At 39.9% G+C, this 22781-nt stretch overlaps 1 protein-coding gene across 1 annotated transcript in view; it reads left to right on the top strand.

Moving 5' to 3' along the window:
- The window catches only part of SLC35F5 (solute carrier family 35 member F5), a 1937586-nt gene that overhangs the window by 1854005 nt on the left and 60800 nt on the right, over positions 1-22781 (top strand). Inside the window, exon 17 of the mRNA XM_044074930.1 lies at positions 2088-2186. Coding sequence (XP_043930865.1) covers positions 2088-2166 — 79 coding nt within the window. The 3' untranslated portion in view covers positions 2167-2186. The remainder of the gene's footprint in view (positions 1-2087; positions 2187-22781) is intronic.

Raw genomic sequence — 22781 nt, forward strand, 5'->3', positions numbered from 1 at the left:
CAAAAGCATAAATTGAGGAAAACCTAGCAAGTTCAGTGAAGAGGACATAATAGAATTATATATAGATGCATATGGGATCATAGAAAAAGAGGAAAAGTGGTGATAATTTGAAGATAGACTTGGAGTGGTAGAAAATTGTTAAAAAAGCAGGGATACCAAAAATACTTATTTAGCAAGGATCAAAGTAGGTTACTTACAGGGGTTGGTATGGGAGCCTGGCCCTTTTTTTTTAATTTATAAAGCAATATTAACAAAGGCTTGCAAGGCCTTTCGCTGATGCTACAAAGATGTGCATCAGTACTGATGCAGAAAAAAGATATGAAAAGGATGGAAGGAGACCTGGCAAGATCAAAACAGTTGTCTGAAACATTGCAAAATACATTACAGAAAATTTGAAATATTGCACATGGGAAACAAAACATATGAGAAGACATGCCTTGTGGAGATTCAGTAGCAACAGCAATGATGATGGAATTGGTGTGCTAGTTTCTTGTGATCTAAAAGTAACTGAGCATTTTGACAGAGCTATAGTGAAATGAGGAAAGTTAGACTGCTTTGTGGCAGAAAGAGTTAAAACCCAGACTCTCTGATCCAGATGTCCCAAGTTCGATTAGCAGATTGCCTGCTAGTGAAGCTGATTGGCAAGAGACAGAAGAGTGACAAGGTGAGCCTGCTCTTCTCTCTCAGTGATGAGTATTTGAAACGCATGTTTGAGGTGTGGAAGCCACTTAATTCTAACAGAGGAATTAACTTTCAAGAGAAGATGGGCTGATTGATGGGACTTCAGTCATGGAAGCATGAACATGGGGTAACGATATAACTTAAAAAAAAAAAAAAAAAAAAAAAAAGTGATCCCCAACACAGCATTTGACCATCATCCCGAAGTGAGTGAATGGGGCCATAGGACTCTCTCATCCAAGAAAATAGACTATTGGGGTGAACAGAAGAGGAGGCTAGATATGCATGATCAAGGGAGAAATGAAGGAAAGTTACTGGTATTCATAGGCAAAGTCATCAGCAGTGGAACGCAAGAATTTATTTTCCCTTTATGGAGAAAGCTTTGTAGATAAAGTTGTGTTTTTGTACAGTTTTGGATAATTAATTTCAGGCAGGACATTGACAAGATCAAGGCAGTACAGAGAGGGCAACAAAGCAGTGTGTGTGTTTTTTTGTTTTTTTTTCCCCCAGAAACCATATAAGGATTTAAGCTTAACGGGCATAATCTTGAGGACAGGAGACAAGGTACAAGCATTTAAATATCTCAAAAGATCTACAGAGTTCGTGTGAGTTTCTTTTTTGAAAGAGGTATATGAGAACCAAAGGGGCACTGTCTGAAAACAGTGGAAAACTTGATGGAGACATGTGAAGGGTGTAGTGACTTGAAACTGATGTAGTAAAGCAGTGGAAGCATAAAAAAGGTAGGGATGGGAGTTGGTATAATGGTTAAGGTGCTTATCTTGGATTAGTAAGGTAAAGGGTTTGATTCTCACTTTTGAAATGGAAATTAGTTAGGTTTAAAATATCCCACAAGGGCATCTAGCCTAGTACTTAACGGTAAATTTAAGAACACAGAGTGACTGGGTAGAAGAAAAACAATATAAGCTGTTAAGTAGTTTCTGCAGAAATGGGCAGACTAGGTGGGTTAAGTAATCCTTATTCTCAAAATCTGTTTTTCTCTGTATATACTGAATTTATTCCCCTTGTTTCTAGACTGGTGCATAGATGTCTTCATGAATCTCTAATTTGCCTATCCTTGACCTTGTCAGTTAATGTCTGCTAAACTGTGATCTCATCTGGGATAAATTTCCTGTCCAGTCTTTGATAAATCCGTCGGCCATATATAGGAATGCAACTTCTTTTTAAACTATAATAAGCATTAGAGCTTGCTGAATATTTTATTTCAAATTATTGTGACTTATTTGGCATTTTATGTACTACATATCTCATGCTTTTACTTTCCATTGCTTGCTTCCCTGCTCCTTGAACAGCTGCTAGTTGTGCTGTGACCTTTATATGCTCCTGCTGTAGTAATTTTAAATCATTAAACTGTTTGTAGTTATAATTATTCATTATTTTTCTTAACACAGAACTCCTGAAGATAATGAACAATGTGAAAGTCTTATTCCATTGCACGGTGTTTCTCAAGAAGATGGAACAGACTCCTGATAATAAAATATATATATAAGGTTGTGTTTTTGATTTTTTTTACAGTCCCCTTAGTGTGGTTAAGTTGCTGTGCATTATTTAGATTGAGAAACATTCAAATATATAAGTTTAATAATGTGCTTATTGTACAGCTGAATTTCTAGCAGAGGGATCTTCTGCTAAGCTTGGTATAAGCTTATATTATGTGTGCATATTTGTAGATAGAGAGGTCACCACTCAAGAGGTCGAAAGTTTTGCGATGTAATTTGCATATCCTTACACTAATACTTGTGGAGTCCTTTATTGGAGTCATCAGGTTTTTCTGCTAACAGGCTTCTATTTTATTTCTTTTACTCCCTTGGTTATATATGTTGGTGGTCCATATAGAAGTGCCACACCCCACCCCAGCAACAGGACTTGTTTTTGGTGATGGTGTTCCTTAATTCATCCATCCATCCATCCACAAACCCTTTTCCCATTTCTGCACATGGGGCTGGGGTGTGACTTCAATTGTGACGTTCGTCTAGAGCCAAGGTTTACACCACCAGGTGGCTAGGCCTGCCACAGTGTGCAGGTGTTATGCATCCCATTATGGGGCCTTTCATGTGTGTGTGCATATAGCTAGTTTGAGCTCACGTAAATCTCCAAAAGCTGTTGTTCTTCCATGGTCTGTTCATAAAATGGGGAGACATGCATTTCCACAGCCATCTAAAGGTACTAGTTATAATTATAACTTCAGCTGCAAGTCAGTTAAAGGAACTGGAGTGTCTTGGATGTTATTCCTAGGGCTGGAAGTATTTGTTAAGTGCCCTTGGAATTTACAGAATAAGATGATGTGGGGTTCAGAAACACTGACATTTGGCACTTCTGTTATCGAATCTCATTTGACAACATGCTGCTCTTGGCCACTGTTGTGTTATAAACCATGCCAAATTCTTAAGTAATAGGACAAAGTAAAGAAACTGAGGGCTTGTGGGGAAGGCAGGAATACTAGAATATCTATAAATCAGAGTGTGGAATATGACAGGTCAGAATTTATGCTGAAAGAATATAACTAAATCATGGTATATAATACAAGTGTCAAAAAAAGGTACAACTACTGTTTGGTGGAGGACATTTCTGTTAGGAAAGCATGTTAATTACCAAAATAAATTACCAGTAAAGCAGTCATTCAAAAAAAAAAAACATCTCAAGTTATTTCATGAAAGAACAATAGTAATCTATTCAGATTAGAGAAGTCTACCAGCGAAATTCTTACTGAAAGAAAGATACATAATGTAAAATTAATAACTGCAATTATCACAATTATAATGTTAATGGCTGTGATGAGTTAAGGGGCAGTATAGTTCCAGCAAATTAGGTGTAGTAATTTGCAGTTTTTCCCATCCATTATTTTCCTTATTTCTCCAACCAGATTAGTGCCTGTACAGTGTAACCATCACTAGAACTTTATTCCATTCTGTAGGTTACTGTTGCACCAAATATTACATGAGACTTAGTCACGCAATTGTAAAATTATAGATTCTGTTATCCCAGAAAGTATATGTAGGAAATATTTGTGTCACCAACTACTGAACCAGCTTATACTTAACCAAGTGTAAGAACCTACACTTTGATCTTGTTTTCTCACCTTATGGCTACTTCATAAGGATGACATGCAGTAATCTTTTGCAAACTTTTTAATGCACAATGAAGTTTTATTTTAATCATGTTTTAACTAAGCTGTTTTTCCCCATAGAATTTTGAAACGGATTTTTGTCTGTTTCAAAGTTTTTTGTTTACTGTACACCAGTTCATTGTTGCCTAAATGTCTTACCTGAGTACTTCTATGACATTTTGCTTTTTTTTCCCCATGTATGTACATTTCACTTGTGTTCTCTGTGTCGTGATGTAACCATTGAACTCATGTTTGACAAATTTGTGGACCTTTTCTCCTCTGGGCTCTGCTGAAAAAGGAAGGCATCACCCAGTCAAACTTTCCTATGTCTGATGTTTACTGACAGCAACTTAATCCTTAAAGAAGCAGACACAGTATGCAAGAGATGTAATTATATAAAATGAGAGTGAAGGCTAAACTCTCCCTTACAAGCACACATCAGTTTGTCGAAACCACACATATAACACCTACCTCCCATAGCACATAACACACACAAAGATTAACCTATGCTGAGACACTTAAAAGCAATCTTCCTAAACAACAAAAAAACACCTGGACCACCCATTATCAAAGCTATGCATCAATAAGTCGAAATGCATTGAGAAAAATCAACACCTAATACCATACACACAGTCAGTGGAACCCCAGACACACAGCCCCTAAAGCAAGCAAACTCACTTCCCAGAACTCTTGTCATAGGGCACTCCATTTTAAGATATACTGATGCCTGTCTAACCAGGCTGAACAAGGAGAACATTACTATTTACTTATCTGGAACCTGGAATTGACAGGTCCATGCACACACTCAAGTCATTATGCCACTGATACCAGTATGATTTCGTAATAGTTCACGTAGGTGTAAATGACCTGAGATGCAGCTCCTTGGACTACAAGAAGAGAGACATTATGGAGCTTTCAGACTGTGTGTCTCAGGCTGGTATGAGCCCAGCATTGAGCAGGATACTACCATCATCAAGTATAATGCCACAATATGAGCAAAAAATGACTGCTTTCAACATTTGGCTGACTTACTGGTGTCATTGTAAGGGGATCCAATATTTGCCAGCTTGGGAGGACATGGTTAACAGATAACATTGCTTTGCCAAGGATGGTCTCCACCTTTCCTCTTAGCTTTCAAATACTGGCTAAAGCTTTATACACCCCCATACTGCCTTTTTAGGCAATAGCAAATTGAAAAACTTGTCAGTATAGCAAAAGCAACTCAACCGAACATCAAGGTGTTGCTGCTCAATGCCAGGAGCCTAAATAAAAAAATAAGCTCCCTCCAAGCCCTCCTCACACTCAAGAATGTAGACATCTGTGCAGTTACCGAGACTAGATTTAGAGGCAGAGAGTATCCTGGCAGTGTAAGGTTCCAGTGCCTTCCAGATTTCTAGACCAGTAGCTGCACAGACAAGGGATAAAGATGGATGTTTGTTGATATACATCATTAAAAAATGCATCTTCAGGGTGACCAAACAGTATGACATGCTGTAGTTCCTCCATGTGTAGATCATCATAAACAAAATCCCGTACCATATCCTAGACAGCTATAGGTCATCCTTCACATCCCAAGAAACTCCTAATGCATATTTGGACTGACTGGAGACACTTGCTATCTAACCTAACACTCTGGTCATGAGAGATTATAATTACTACTCTGTTGACTGGGAATCCTTTGTGGCTTCAGATCTGCAGGCACAGACATTCCCGGACTTTGTAAATACATGTCTTCAGATCTGCAGGCACAGACATTCCCAGACTTTGTAAATACAAACACCCTTGACCAGATAGTGAATATACACACTAAAAGCTCCAATGTACTGGGTCTCGTGCTCACGAATATGGGAGAAATGCAGCAGCCCCCCCATGTCTCATCATCCTTGGTAAGGTCCAACCATAAGCTGTCTTCTTTGAAATCAAAATCACCTCTGTAATCCCATTAAAACCAGTAGCAGGATCTATTCTATGGCAAATTAACTTTTATTAAGTGATGATTTGTCAAACTTCAGTGCCCCACCAAACCCAAATAACACAGCAGCTTATGCTGAGTTGCTCTCCAAAACTCTGTACAATCGTATAAGTGTCTCCATAGAGACTGCTATACCTACCAGAAGTAAGCCCAAGACTGGCCCCAGAAACGAACTGTTGTCGTGGCATCCCAAATTAAATAGTATATAGAACAAAAGGAAAAAAATTATGGCAAAAATCAGGAATGGTAATTCCCATAAAGATAGAAACTCTCTCATCAAACTAAAGAGGCTACTAAGAGGGCTAATTAGGTCAAGATAGCCTCTCTGGTGAAACATAACCATAAGGCCAACTTCAGCAAACCTCAAGAACAGCACACAACAGTGTGCTGAGCTGGTGGTTAATGGTGCCACATTCATAGAGTCTGGCAATATGGCAAACCTAAAAGTTCAAGCCCAACAAGGCTAGAAAAAATACCAGGAATACCGGATAAACCACTAATCGTTTCTTTTATTACTGACAAGTACTACGGAGGCACAACTTGGTTTAGCGCTTTCATCTAGATAACTAGATTTCCTCAGAACAAACAATACAGAATCCATGACACTTAAATACTAAAAAATCCTGCCCTTTTACATCAATTAAACAATTAAATATATTACATCACTATTAAAATTTAAAGAGAAAATTTTTTTTTTATCTCATATTAAAACACACTATACAAAAATCATATTTATATACAACCATATAACTAGTTGATATCATTCCTAAAAATATATGGCTATTAAAACACATTCAACATTTGTCTATCAACACATATTATTCTCATAATATACATCTAATTCTATGTGTTAAATAACATAAAATGTATATCTAAACCTATTATATACCCTTATTTCTTATTAGATATACTGGTTATGTCACCTACAATTTGAACTAGTTTTTTCACCTATCACATGCACTTCGTACTATTCTATTTACACCTACACAAGCTATTCTTGGAATCTCTGTTCAAATAAAAACTCCTTATATGTAATTCATTGTATATTTTAGTGTATGACTAAAAACACACAATCTAGCGCATTATATGCTATGTTTAATGCTAGTCCATTCAACACATAAATCTGTCTGTACTTAAGAAATTGTGTTTTGCTATGTCCTTACTAGTGGTTTAGTGGGGATAACTTCATTTAGTCCCGGATGTGTTGCTGCATCTAATTTTAACTGCCATTTTATTTCCTTTTCACTAACAATGGATTTAATATTTCCTCCTCTGGGGTTAGGTACAATCACCTCTAATATTCCAAATTTGAAGCCCACACATCCTGGGTTATTTAATATATGACGAGACAATGCATTGTTAGTATCTTGTTTGTTAATACAATAAATATGGTCATATATTCTATTTTTAAAAAAGCGATCTGTCTTTCCTACATAATAGCTTTTACATGTATCACATATTGCTAAATATACTAAATGTTTTGTTTGGCAATTTCCAAATTTAAAGATTATCTTTGTCTTTGTCTTGTTTTTTAAAATAATAGTATTGCCTTCATATATATATCTACAAAAGTTACAACACCCACATCTTTTTGTACCACTTTTTTGCTTTGTGTATCCTTTGTAATGATTTTGTTTGTTTTCTATAATTCTTTTTAAACTATTCCCTGTTTTGTATACAAAGTGGGGCTTAGATGGTACTTTGTCTTTTATCATTGTATCACTTGTTAGTATATTCCAATTTTTACTGATAATTTCCTTGACCTCATTTGTATGTTTTCCATATTTTACAATGCAAGCTTTTTTATAATTATTTGTATAAGCATCTGTCTCTGTAGCATTACATATACCAGTACCCAATAGTGGTGGGTATTTATTTCCCCATTCACTAGACACGTATGTGATTATATCATTTAACATTTTTACCGGGTAACCTTTTTCCTTAAATAATGTACCTGTAAAGGTCAATTCTTCCTTCAACACATCCGGGACTAAATGAAGTTATTAAACATAGCATATAATGCGCTAGATTGTGTGTTTTTAGTCATACACTAAAATATACAATGAATTACATATAAGGAGTTTTTATTTGAACAGAGATTCCAAGAATAGCTTGTGTAGGTGTAAATAGAATAGTACGAAGTGCATGTGATAGGTGAAAAAACTAGTTCAAATTGTAGGTGACATAACCAGTATATCTAATAAGAAATAAGGGTATATAATAGGTTTAGATATACATTTTATGTTATTTAACACATAGAATTAGATGTATATTATGAGAATAATATGTGTTGATAGACAAATGTTGAATGTGTTTTAATAGCCATATATTTTTAGGAATGATATCAACTAGTTATATGGTTGTATATAAATATGATTTTTGTATAGTGTGTTTTAATATGAGAGAAAAAATTTTTTTCTCTTTAAATTTTAATAGTGATGTAATATATTTAATTGTTTAATTGATGTAAAAGGGCGGGATTTTTTAGTATTTAAGTGTCATGGATTCTGTATTGTTTGTTCTGAGGAAATCTAGTTATCTAGATGAAAGCGCTAAACCTAGTTGTGTCTCCGTAGTACTTGTCAGTAATAAAAGAAACGATTAGTGGTTTATCCGGTATTCCTGGTATTTTTTCTAGCCTTGTTGGGCTTGAACTTTTGGATTGCAATTGTTATATACAGGAATCCTTTTTGGGCAATATGGCAAACCTATTAGAGTACAAATTAATTTCTAACTTTACCCCCCCCCCCTTTCATCCACAAGCATCCCCCAAGAAATGCCCTCAAACATAACCCCTTCAGCTATAACAGCATGTACTGGCTGTGCTTACTAAAGCCAAGGACACAGCCTCAGTGCGCCCCTATTACATCCCAGGTCACTTCCTGAACAGTCTAAAATATGACTTATCAGGACACCAGTCTCATTATTTAACTGTAGTGTTAAACCAGGCTTTGTGCCACGAGAATGGAGGGCCATGACAGTCATTCTCCTTCGTAAAGGAGGACCTTCATCAGATCCTGGAAACTACAGACCCATTAGTCTGACTAGTGTTGTTTGCAAAGCCATGTAAAGAATTATCATGAAATTTATCAGCAAGGATATAGGAGACCTTCAGACACTGGATCCAGTTTTGCTTTGTCAAAGGAAGGTCATGCTTACTGAATCTAGTGAACTTGTTTGAAAAGGTCACTAAGGCAGTGGATGAGGGGAAAAGGGTGCATACTGCTTACCTAGATCTGGCTAAAGCATTTGATACAGTATCTCATCTAGGCATTGACAAACTTGCAGAACTAGAAATAAAACCCTTCATAACATGCTGGTTAGCTAGCTTGGCTCACTTTTAGGACCCAGAAGTTTAGAATCTGTGAGGCCATCTCCCCAAAGAGGTTGGTTATCAGTGGAGTCTCCCAGGGCTCTGTGCAAGGCCGACTCCTCTTTGGCATATACTTCTCAAATGTCAAAGCCAATGTCAGAGGCCTCTTTCTAACCAGATTTGCAGATTGCAAATTGGGAGCAATCATTGAATCCCCTCCAAGAAGAGAACACACCCTACAGGAAAGTCTAACACAGACAAATGCTTGGTGCCAAAGCCATGGATTCAAATTCAATACCAAGAAATGCATCATAGTATCTTTGGGGAAGTCACCCATCCCGAGTAACAATGCCATCAGTAAAACACCCCTAAAAGTTGATAGTGAGTTAGTGAGAGATGTGGGAACTCCTGTAACTAGTAACTCAGCCTTCAACCAACATGTGTACAAGTAGTAAGAAAATTTTTCTATGTTGCTCAACTTAGAAGCAAGGGATTGGCAGCTAGGTCCAAAGAAGTCATCCATACCACTGTACTCGTCCCTTGTCAGACCCATTATAGAGTATAATGCCCTCTTTGGTATGTACCTGACACATGCAGCAACTGGAATGTCCACAGAGATTCCTTACAAATACAGGGAGAAAAACAATATGCTGTACTCGGATCATCTCAAAGTCCTGTCTCTCTACTGTTTATCTTACGGACTTCTGAGAGGTGATCTTTGCCTGGTGTACAGGGCATCCATGGACCCTGTTTTGATGAACCTTTTGCACATCTCAAACCAAACAACATGAAAATTACTTTATTAAAAGACCTACATTTTGCTTGTGACATAAATAGGACATGCTGGAGAGACATGTATGTTTCTCAAGGGAATTCCTATTTTCTGAAATCAGTAGCTCCTCATCCATGGTGAAGCAGAGTTCATCCCTATTCCTATTTAGGCGCTACATGAACCAGTGGATGGGTAATCAGAAATTCACCCCTTGTCTGGTCCCTATGTTTGTCATGGATAGAGGCAGTAAATCACCCCAAATATAAATCAAATGTGGTGTTCACATTTGGGTTGTGTGGCTAGGCTTTTAAGGGCCTTGCTGGTCGTTGTCATAGTACACACCCATGAACCTATGAAGCCATCATGTTTCTGCATCCTCCTTCCTTTGTCTACACACAGCCACAGACTATGCCTCAAAAGTTTACCATTGTATCTTCTTCTGAGGAAGAACTGGATTATGACTCAGGCCACTCTTTAGACTACTTCTCCCAGCTACACTCAAATGGTCAAATCTCCGTGAATGAATAGGATTCCCCGTCTTCAAATTCTCCTATTGCGAAAGCTTCCTTTGGAGAAACAACCCAACAGCATACTGTCTTCTCCAAGGATGATGCCACTTTACCAACAGAAAATGATTGATTTTAACAATTGGTTTAGCTTCTGGTATCAGTCCAGGGGGCCCAGTATTTGATGGCCTGGGAGGACGTGGTTGACTGACCACGCTGCTTTGCCAAGCATAGTATACACTTATCCCCTCTGGGCTTTTGGATATTGGCAAAGAACTTTTCCATCCTCATAGTGCCTTTTTAGGCAATGTCAAACTGATAAAACTACCGACTTAACTGAGCCTACGAAGGGATATCTGAAGATGGTACTGCTCAGTGCTAGAAGTCTTAACAAGAAACCACTTCCTGCAAGCCTTTCTCTCCCTGGAGAGTGCAAACATCTGTGTAGCAATGGAGACGTGGTTTAAAGTCACTGAAAGTACCCCAGCAGTGCAAGGTTATAATGCCTTTCACACCTTTAGACCAGCTACTGCACAGGAGGGAACTAAAAGTGATGGAGTCTCAGTCTATATTAAAACCAGTCTCACATCCAGAGTAGTTAGTTATGACCCACTGGTACTCATACATGTGCAACTCACAGTAAACAAGGTGTCGTATCATATCCTTGCAACCTATAAGTCTCTTTCCATGCCCTAGGAAACCCATACTACGTATCTCAGTGTAATACACTGTTCAACCCAATACGATATTCAGGGGATATCTCAACTACCCCTGTATACATTGGAAGTCCTATACCACTTCTAATGCAAATGCCCAGTGATTCTTAAACTTTAATACCAACGTCCTGGAACAGTTGGTCCATTTTCCTACCAGGAGTACACACGAGTATGGGGGAGGGGGGCAATGTTCCTCACCCAATGAAATGTCTTTGCTCATCAGATCTGGCCATAAAGCAGAATTACTTGAAATAAAAATTAAATCCAGGGATCCAGCAAAACCAGACACCTTTAGGAACTATTACAAGGCTAACCTCTCTCTACTAAGCAACACTGTGGCTAAATTCCAAGTACCCCCCAAACTTAGTAAACACCATACACTGTTCTGTTTCCAAAAATGTCTGTACAGCCATATTGATAACTGTGTAGAGCAAGCTGTGTACATTCATATTAAGAATAAGACAAAAACAAAAGACAAGCCAACCTGGTGGAATCACAATGTCAGTTATGCAACAAAAGAAAAAAAAATGTTTGGACAAGCATAGGAGGAACAAAGCCATACATACTAAAAGCCCCCAAACCAGTCTAAACAGGCAGCTAAGAAGGCTAAGTAATACTTAAAAGGCTAAATTTGAAGTCAAAATAGCTTCTCAGACAAGACAACCACAAAGCTTTTTACAGCTATGTCCATAACTTCAGAGGAAATACGCAACAGTATGCAGAGAGTATTGTAAATGGCGTCACCCATCCTGAAACGGAGGCTGTAGTCCATAGGAAATACCACATAGCACAATCCCTCCAACTGTTATTAGGGAATAGATCATCAATGCATATTCCATAGCCACAAACACTGCTTCAGTGGGACCTGATAACATCCCGGGCTGTTTAAAAAATAGCATGAAACATAACCTCTCTGGTCCACTTGAATTACTTTTCAGCTGAAGTCTTCAGTCAGGTTTTCTGCCTAAGGAATAGAAGATGGCTACAGTCTTTCCCCAGCACAAAGGAGGTCCAACCACAGATTCAGGTAACTACAGGCCAATAATTCTTACTAGCTGTGTATGTAAGGCCATGGAAAGAATCATCGTGGTTATAATAAATGATGCAAATGCTAGGCCCATCACAGTTTGGCATTGTTAAAGGAAAATCATGTCTATTAAATCTGGTGGACTTCTGTTTTTTTTTGAGAGGGTCGCCAAAGCATTGGATGAAGGTAAGACTGTGCACACAGCTTACCTCAACCTGGCCATGGCTTTTGATACAGTACCCCACTCGGGCATTATAGACAAGCTCATTAATTTAAGTATAAACCCTTTTATCATCTGCTGGATGGCCAGCTGGCTGACTGATGGGAGGCAGGAGGTTAAAACAGGTGAGGCCACATCCACCAAGAGGCCAGTCGCTAGCGGAGTTCCCCAGGGCTTGTTACTGGGCCCACTCCATTTCGGCATCTGTTTCTCTGAATTGGAAGCAAATACTGAAGTTTTATGGCTGACTGAGTTTGCAGATGATTGCAAGCTGGGGGTTATCATCAAATTCCCTGCAGACATTAGCATTCTTCAAGAAGGTCCATCTCTGAGTAACAAATGGTGCCAAAGGCATGGTCTTAAACTCAGTGCTAAGAAATCCATAATTGTACCCTTTGGGCTACTTACCATGTTGATAATACTCCCCTAAGAGTCAACCCAGTGGTCATGGATCTGGAGTATGCATGTAGACAGTAGCCGTACCTTCGATCACCACATGGAAATCCTATTGTGTTGCGCAGCTTATAAGGAAAAGCATGGCAGTTAGGTGTAAAGAGGTCATTATCCCACTATATTCTGCCCTTATCACACCAATCACAGTGTACATTGCTCCCTTTTGGAATGTACCTGACCAGACATATGCAGCAACTAAAGCAACCTCGGAGGTTCCTTACAAAAAGAATAAAAGGCACAACAAACCTGTCTTATGCAGATTGCCTTAAAGCCCTTTCCCTCTACTCAGTCTCCTATAGACTGCTGAACAGTGATATGTGCCTGGCTTACAAGGCATCTGCAAACCCCACACTTATGAATCTACTGTATATTCATAAGTCAGAGAGTACCAAAAATAGAAGATCTAGGGACCTGAATTTTGTCTGTGACTTAAACAGCATGCTGGAGAGACAGATGTGTCCTAGAGACTGCCCCTCTTATGGAACAGACTTTCCATTTATGTGAAACTGAGTTCATCTATTACCCAGTTTAAGTGCACCCCAGACCAGTGGATGGGGAATAGAAAATTTACACTGGGCCTGGCACCCATGTCCCTCATGGACAGAGATAACTTGTAAATGCCTGGCACTCAAGGTCCTGTTTGCATGTATGACATCATTATTATTTCAGGAAATCTTAGCTAGGCTTAGAAAGGCCCCCCTGGGTCGTTAGCCTAGTAACAGTCTGTTAATCTATGAAATATGATGAAACATTTTGAATGGCAATCTATACAAATTTCTGATGTACAGAAGAGGTACTACAGCCTCTTGTAAATGGGCACTCCTGACCCCTTCCTAGTCCCTCCTGTACTTGAGGCTTTCCAGGATGGCTTCCAGTCCACCTCTTCATCTCGTGACTTTTAACCTCCAGCTCCAAAAAGACCAAACAGGTTTTATAAGGTATACGGTGACCTTAAATACTTGACCCTTCCTCAATGTCTTTTTTCAAACAAACCCTTTAAGCTCTTGCCCAGTGCTAATGCTGCACCTACAGACAAGGATAGTAGTGCTATGGATAGAGGGGGAAAGAAGGTATAGATCTCTTCTACTGTCGCTTTTAGGGTAATTAACTATCCTCACTTTTAGGGTAATTAACTATCAGACAAAGTGACCAAATGTTTGATTTCTGTACTTCATTTCTTGAATAAAGTTATGGTGGACCTTCAGACTGCATAATTTAAGCAACAAATGCAGAATCTCCTTTCTCAGGCAGCTGAAATAGCCAGACACAGCATTAAGTGCAGTTCTGATGCTATGGATGCCTCTTCTAGGGCAGCAGCTACTGTGTCTGTTATTCGCAGATATGCATGGCTACATAGCAAGCCTGTTCCTGAGAACTTCAAGTCAAAACTTAGACTCCTCCCTTGGACAAAGATCTTTTGTTTGTTCATTAGGTTGTCAGTCTGTTCAAAACTAAACTGCTTTCATCAAAATCTGATTGCATGCCAATTCTACTTCCCTCAGTTCATAGATACCATAGGAACTACCCATCTTAATCTACAACCTTCCTCAGAAAGGATCCTAGGACAGCTCAAAAACTTAGAAAAATTCCTAGGAAAAGGTACTCTGACAAATCTCATAGGGAATCTCCATTTAGGATGCTTCTCTTCGGAAATAAAATCTGTGACTACCTTTAAAACACCTCCTCCCTTACACTTCTTTCCAAAAGACTGTCAGTCCCCTGGCCATGAGGTAAACAATTACCACAGGCAAATGAGCTCTCTCCATCATCAAGAATGGTTCTGCCATGTCCTAAGAAAATAACTCCTCCCCTTAAAGGCATGTCACAACCACCCCACAGCCAGCTTTCTTTACGTACTCCCATTATTCAAAACCTCTTGAGTCAGAGCACCATCAAACAAGTCCCAAAAGACTTTATAGAGAAGGTTTTCTACTCCAGAATCTTTTTGGTGCCAAAAAGTCAGTGAAGGCTCATCCTAGACTTTTCTCTTCTCAACACATTCTTGAAAGTACCAACTTTCAGAATGCTCTCTCTTCATAGTCTCTTGCCTTTCTTTCTACCTCAGGCTTTGCTAGTGTACCTGGACCTAAAACATACCTGCCTGCACATAACAATTCATCCTTCTTGTGGGAAATTCCTTATGTTTTGGTTCATTGCACATTCAGTTTACTGCTTTGCCTTTGATGTTTACACAGCACCAATATTGTTCTCAGTGTTTAGCACCTGTCATGGCATTCTGCTGCATCCAAGAAATTCAAATCTTTCCTTACCTGGGTGACTGTCTCTCTCCCCAGGTGACCTTCCCAGCATCTAGACTTCACCGTCCAACTCCTGACAAATCTTGAATTCACAGTCAACTACAAAAACATCCCACATTGTTCCTACACAGGACCTGGTTTTCTTGGGTTGCAGACTAGACACAAAAAAAAATGCATGCCTTCCTCCCTCAGGAGAAAGTTCAGAGCTTGTCCAAATTTCTTAGATCTCTCCTCTGTAACACACTGCACAATAAGGGAGATTCTAAGAACTTTGGGTTTCATCGCAACCACCATTCCAGTGCTTCCCCTGGCCAGACTTCACATGAGAAAAATACAGTGGTATCTGAAATCTGTGCGGTCCCAACATTTCCACTTCTTGGACACTCTGATCCATCTCCTCCTTTTCCTCAAAAAGGAGATACTTTGGTGAAAGAAGCAAGTCGATCTCAACTCAGGACTTCCATTCACATCTCCTCCTCCTCTTCAGGAAAATCACAGAAACACTTAGAATGAGGCATATGGGGCATAAACAGGATCACACCAGATCCCAGAGCAAGTGCCAACCAGTGTTCCTGAAGGAACGCATTAATTTGAAGGAATTGAGGGCTCTTCTGCAAGCAGTGCAGACCTTCTGTCGCCTTTGGAAGCCTGGACCACCCCTAGTGTACACCACAGTGTGGTACATAAACAGAGAGGGGCAGTAGATCTTGCCAATTAAGCAGGTTAGCACAAGAGGCATGGAACTTAACCACCCAGGTAGACATTACCTTCACAGCCACATACATAAGGTCAAGTTATTTCTGAGGGGAGTCCTGCATTTTAACCCAGCAATAAAACTTGTCTGTCTTCTTTGGGTTCTCAATTTGGTGCAGGAAAAGCTTACATTGCCCCCCTCCCGCGCCGAACAAGTATCTTCTGACACTTTAAAATTCTGCACTTGGAAAACTATTCAACTGTTGGTTCTCACCTCTGCTTGGAGAGTTTCTGAGCAACATGCTCTCCTGGCCAGTCCACCTTTTCTTATTTTCCACAAGAACAGGGTGACTGTCGGGGCTAATCCATCATTCATGCCGAAAGTAGTGAACAAGCTGTTCCACAATCAGGTTATTCACCTCCCTACCTTCTTTCCCAACCCTCCCCCCAAAATAGGGGGGGAAAGAATTCTATATTCTCTGTATATTCACTGACAACTGAGATTTTATCTGAATAAATCTAAATCTTTCAGAAAGTCTGACCAGCTGTTTGTATCTTTTAATCTGTCAGCTGTGCTGTCTAGTTTGTGAACAAACTGTTGCAGTTTGGATCTGAAAAGCTGGCTGCTGCTGCTTTTCTCACTATGGTAAGTCCTTGCTTTTCTTACCCAAAAGCTCATTCCACTAGGGCAGTGACTTCCTCAGGGGCCTTTCACAAAGGAATGTATGCCAGGTGTATCTTGGAAGTTGCTATTTGGCTCACTATGCACACCTTCAATAGACATAATACTTTCTCCAGGTTCATGGATGCTTTGCCAAGGTCTGTCCCGTCTGGACTGCTGGACAGCTCATCTACTCATTAGCCAACCATCATTCTCTGCCTCTCTAATCTCTACGAATCACCTATGTGTCAGGAGTACTGTAACCTTGATTTCAGTCAGAACATTGTACTGTTGTGTAAGAATTCATCAGAACAGTAGATGCCCTACTGATCACTGTTGTAATATTCCTTCCCAGCCTTCTTCCCCTCTAATCGTATCTACTTCAACTTCCCTCTTCTCCTCTTCCTCTGCTTTAAGCTCTACTCTGCTGCATGTAAATTGTGCCTGTTTGAGCTACACACCTCCTAGTTGACCAGTGTTTCTCTCTTTCAGTAGTCTTCAGGCCTCTGGCTTGGAAGATGGTCTAAGGTGCATGGTTGTACGTCCATCTATATACCTTTGCACATACGAGTTGAGGTCATGGGTTGGATGTATAACCTCAGGAAAGTAAAGCTTTGGTACCCTGGACAGACGTCACTGGTGACATCCCACATGTCAGGAATACTGCAGCAGTGATCAGTAGGAAATCTACTGTTACGGTAAGTACATGCACAACTGTACTTTTTTGGGTCTTTCTTCTTTAAGTGACTTACCAGCTAATAATAATCTGTGTTAGAAAGGGCAAAGAGTTATTAAAAATGACACTAAGATTGTTAGTCTAGGATGTCCTGCAGTAGAGAAATTAGTCTTTTGTCACTTATTTTTCATATTTTCATAAATGACTGACCTACATTTTATTGAGTTGTATGAAATATCAATCTGGGAGACAGGACAGTTCACTAAAAATGTTGGTTTATATCACACAAGTCAATCTCAACCCAGGACTTCCTGCACATCTCCTCCTCCTCCTGTTCAGGAAATTCACAGAAACACTTCGAACGAGGCATATGGGGCATGGACAGAATCACACCAGATCCAGAGCAGGTGGCAACCAGTGTTCCTGAAGGAACGCATCAGTTTGAAGGAAATGAGTGCTCTTCTGCAAGCATAACAGACCTTTTGTTGCCTTTGGAAGCCTGGACCACTCCTAGTGTACACCACAGTCGTGTGGGTACATAAATAGGGGGAGGCAGCAGATCTTCCCAATTAAGCAGGTTAGCACAAGAGGCTTAGAACTTATCCACCCAGATGGACAATACCCTCACAAGCCACATACATTCCCTCACAGGACAATGTGCTGCCAGACTCCCTGAACTGCTCCTTGGGTGACCCCTACAAATGGACCCTGAACAGACAGATCTTCAAGATTATCACTTATCAGTGGGGCGCACCAGAGATGAACAATTTTCATTACCAACCACCCATTAGCTCCCCCAGTTCTGCATCAGGAACATTGTCTCTCTGCATGAAGGACATATGCTCCCTTCTTCCAGTAGATAGGGAAGTTCCTCACTGCCTTCCCTCCACTACTTCTACTTCCCAAAATTCTTCTAAAGGCACAAAAGGAAGTACCAAAGCTCCTTTTACTGGTCCCCCTTTTTGGCCAAGACAACATTGGTTTCCCCTGCCATTTCACTTGACAAGGGGAAACTACAGGAAAATACCTCTACAGCCAGACCTTATCACTCAGCAAAAAATTAATACTTCTCCACCCATATCTTTCTTTACTCAGCCTGATTCTGTGGATGATGAGATTCTAATCCATGAAAGGAACCTGTTCTCTGAGGAGGAAGTTCAAGCCCTGCATAGTGCCAGGAGACCCAATCCAAGAATGTCTTACATAGCTAAATGGAAAATATTTTCTTATTGGTGTCGTAAAAAGGCCAAGGACCCACTCTTATCACAGGTCCCTGCTGTCCTACAATATTTTTATGAACTACTTCATTCAGTCTTGGTTTATTGTTCTATCAAAGCTCATCTGTTGGTCATCAATGCCTGCTTGCCTCTCAACCCCTGTGTTATGGCCAGAGAGGAGGTCAAGTTCTTTCTAAGAGGAGTCCTGCATTTTAACCCACCAAGGAAACTCATCTCTCCTCCTTGGGATCTCAGTTTTGTACAGGAAAAGCTTACATCCCCCCTTCCCCCTTCAACATGCATCTTCTGCCACTTTAAAATTCTGCACTTGGAAAACTATTCAACTCTTGGCTCTCACCTTTGCTTGGAGAGTTTCTGAACTACAGGGTCTCCTGGCCAGTCCACCTTTTCTTGTTTTCCACAAGGACAGGGTGACTGTCCGGGCTAATCCATCATGCATGCAAAAAGTAGTGAACAAGCTGTCCCGCAATCAGGTTATTCACCTACCTACCTTTCCCAACCCCCAAAATATGGGGGAAAGAATTCTACATTCTCTGGATATTCACTGACAACTGAGAGTTTATCCGAACAAATCTAAATCTTTCAGAAAGACTGACCAGCTGTTTGTATCTTTTAATCTGTCAGCTGTGCTGCCTGGTCTGTGAACATACTATTGCAATTTGGATCTGAAAAGCTGCTTCCTGCTGCTTTTCTCACTATGGTAAGTCCTTGCCTTCCTACCCAAAAGCTCATTCCACTAGGGAAGTGGCTTCCTCAGGGGCCTTTCACAAAGGAGTGGATGCCAGGTGTATCTTGGAAGTTGCTGTTTGGTTCACGATGCACACCTTCACTAGACATTACAAATGTAATGCTTTGTCCAGGTTCATGGATGCTTTTCCAAGGTCTGTCTTGTCTGGACTGCTGGACAGCTCATCTACTCATTTGCCAACTACCCTTCTCTGCCTCTTTCATCTCTAGGAATCACCTTTTTGTCAGAAATGCCATAACCGTGATTTCAGACAGGACATTGTACTGTTGTATAAGAACTCATCAGAACAGTAGATGCCCTACTGATCACTGCTGTAGTATTCCTTCCCCTCTAATCTTATCTATTTCAACTTCCCTCTTCTCCTCTTCCTCTGCTTTAAGCTCTACTCTGCTGCATGTAAACTGTGCCTGTTTGAGCTAGACCCCTCCTAGTTACCAGTGTCTCTCTCTATCAGTAGTCCTCAGGCTGCTGACTTGGAGATAGTCTGAAGTACATGCGTGTACGTACATCTATATACCTTTGTACATACGAGCTGAGGTCATAGGTTGGATGTTCAACCTCAGGAAGGTAAAGCTTTGGTACCCTGGCCAGACATCACTGTTGACAAACCATATGTCAGGAATATTGCAACCGTGATCAGTAAGACATCTACTGTTATGGAAAGTTCTTTCACAACTGTATTTTTTTGGGTCTTTCTTCTTTAAGTGCCTTACCAGCTAATAATCGTCTGTGTTAGAAAGGGCAAGGAGTTGTTAAAAATGGCACTAGGATTGTTAGTCTAAGATGTCCTGCAGTAGAGAAATTAGTCTTTTGTAACTTATTTTTCTTATTTTCATAACTGAGTGACCTACATTTTATTGTGGTGTATGGTATGAAATATGAATGTGGGAGGCAGGACAATTCACTTAAAATGTTGGTTTATATCGCACAATTTTGGAAATGTTGCTGGTTGTGTTAATTATGCAAGCAATGTTTCCTTATGTACTTAAAAACCAAGTGATTTACAGCCCATTACATGACAGTAGGCTAATCATTAGATGGTGTAGAAAACTGTGTTTGATATTTGCATTGTAAGTTGCACATCTTGAGATACATCTAGTATTATTTGTATTGCTAATTATACAATTAAACATATTTTCATATTTCTGTAAATAATGCATCTGTCAAGGAATTTCTTGTCCTGTAAAAGCTTATGTCTGAGTAACAAAATGTTCTATCTATATATATCTAGGCTGTATATTCTTCAGGATGCAAAAATCTATGAAAGTTTAGAAAAAGTATTTGGGGTTTCTGTGCATTTATGGGAGAGACTGTGAATGCACTGACACCTTACACATCCCCTCCCTTCTATATGTTAGTGCTATTTTCACTAACCTTAACTCGGCCATTGGTAACAAACTACAAACCTGCTGTTATAAAATAGCCACATTTGCCACAGGGAAACCTCACCGCTCACATCATTGCCATGCTACTGCAGAATTAAATTGGCTAGAGTTTCCCCACCTCCTCACTATACCCAACTAACCTTGGCCCACAAATTACTCTTCAGTCCTAGTGACTGTCCAGCACTCAACTCCATCCTACAAACATATAATCCCACACAGACACTAAGATCCGCAGACAAACAGCTGCTCACTATAACAAAACCCATCAAAAGAGCTGGACAATGTCTGTACTCCCACAGTATTGCCAAACTATGGAATGCCGTACCCCCACATATAACTCAAATGGACTGCATAAAAAGCTTTAAGTCAGCACTAAAATCATACTACCTGAACAATCCATCCTGCCCTTGCCTAACAAATAGGCCGCCATGAAACAATCCTAAAACATTACCCTCTATTGCACTAAAACCAGTTCTAAAACCTTTATTTAGAACCTAGATAACCTAGCCTTTTCAACTTTATGCTACGACAAAACACAAATGATGTGGACCCCATCTTTCTGTGGTCTATTAAATCAACTCTCATCTTAATTTGTATTATTTCTGCTCATATTGTATTGTATTATATTGTACATGTCTTTGCTTGTATCCATGTAATATTTGTTCACGTCTTTGCTCTCTCCATATGATATCTAATTACTCATGTACTTATTTACTTGTAATATTTGTGGAGCTTTTCTCTCTGGGCCTCCACTGCAAATGGGTTTTTAACCTAGTGGACTTTCCCAGTCAATAAATAAATAAATATTATCACTGTAAAGAATACTTGTTACTGATAACTTGGGGTATTTGTACAGTTTTAATAGCTTTTATTGTTCACAAAATAGTTACATTTGCTTACCTTATGCTTTTTAAGTTTACTTTTCAGAAAATTTTCTAGAATGCAAGCTGTATATAGGCTGTCAGAGGTGTGACATTACACACCACAAAGGTGATTGCGTTTTGTAGTTAGTTGAAATAATGGAAACACAGAAGATTTACTTGTTCAAATTTAGTCTTTGCAAACTATAAAAACAGCCAAATTCAGCAAGATGGCAACAGCTGGCTACCTAGCTGCCATGTAGTCCATTTGCTTTTTAACAATTTAGTTTCACTTTTATTCATTGTTTTATCATGGTTTGGATGGGAGGAGAAATGGCATAGGCATTATCATGAAGGAACAATATGCTAAGAGTGTTTTGGAGGTGAAAAGAGTGTCGGGTACAGTGATGTTGATGAAGGTGGAAATTGATGGTGTAATGATGAATGTTAGTGCATATGCTCCACAAGTTGGGTGTGCGATGGATGAGAAAGAAAAATTTTGGAGTGAGTTGGATGAACTGGTGATGACTGTACCCAAGGGTGAGAGACTGGTGATTGGAGCAGATTTCAATGGGCATGGTGGTGAAGGGAACAGAGGGGATGAGGAAGTGATGGGTGGGTATGGTGTTAAGCAAAAGAATGTAGAAGGTCAGATGGTAGTGGATTTTGCGAAAAGGATGGACATGGCTGTGATAAATACGTATTTTAACAAGAGGGAGGAGCATAGGGTGACATACAAGAGTGGAGGAAAATGCATACAGGTGGATTATATCTTGCGTAGAAGGGCCAGTATGAAGGAGATTGGAGACTGTAAAGTGGTGGCAGGGGAAAGTGTAGTTAGGCAGCATAGGATGGTGGTTTGTAGGATGACATTGGTGATCAAGAAGAGGAGATTGAGTGTGAGGGCAGCACCAAGGATCAAATGGTGGAAATTGAAAAAAAGGTAATTGTGAGGTGATGTTCAGGAAAGAGTTAAGACAGGCACTGGGTGGCAGTGAAGAGTTACCGAATAGCTGGGTAACTACAGCAGAGCTAGTAAGAGAGATGGCTAGAAAGGTGCTTGGTGTGACATCTGGAAAGAGGAAGGAGGACAAGGCGACCTGGTGGTGGAATGAAGAAGTACAGGAGAGCATACAGAGAAAGAGGTTGGTGAAGAAGTGGGATTGTCAGAGATGAAGTAGACGAGAGTACAAGGAGATGAGGTGCATGGCAAAGCGAGAGGTGGCGAAGGCTAAGGATAAGGCGTATGAAGATTTGTATAAAAGGTTTGACACTAAGGAGGGAGAAAAGGACCTGTACCGATTGGCTAGACAGAGGGCCGAGCTAGTAAAGATGTGCAGCAGGTAAGGGTGATAAAGGATAATGAGGGAAACATACTCACAAGCGAGGAGAGTGTGTTAAGCAGATGGAAAGAGTATTTTGAGGGGTTGATGAATGAAGAGAATGAGAGGGAGAGAAGGTTGGATGATGTGCAGATAGTG

The sequence above is a fragment of the Protopterus annectens genome, chromosome 6.part0, assembly GCF_019279795.1.
Source record: "Protopterus annectens isolate FY-2018-M chromosome 6.part0, PAN1.0, whole genome shotgun sequence".
Taxonomy (NCBI): domain Eukaryota; kingdom Metazoa; phylum Chordata; order Ceratodontiformes; family Protopteridae; genus Protopterus; species Protopterus annectens.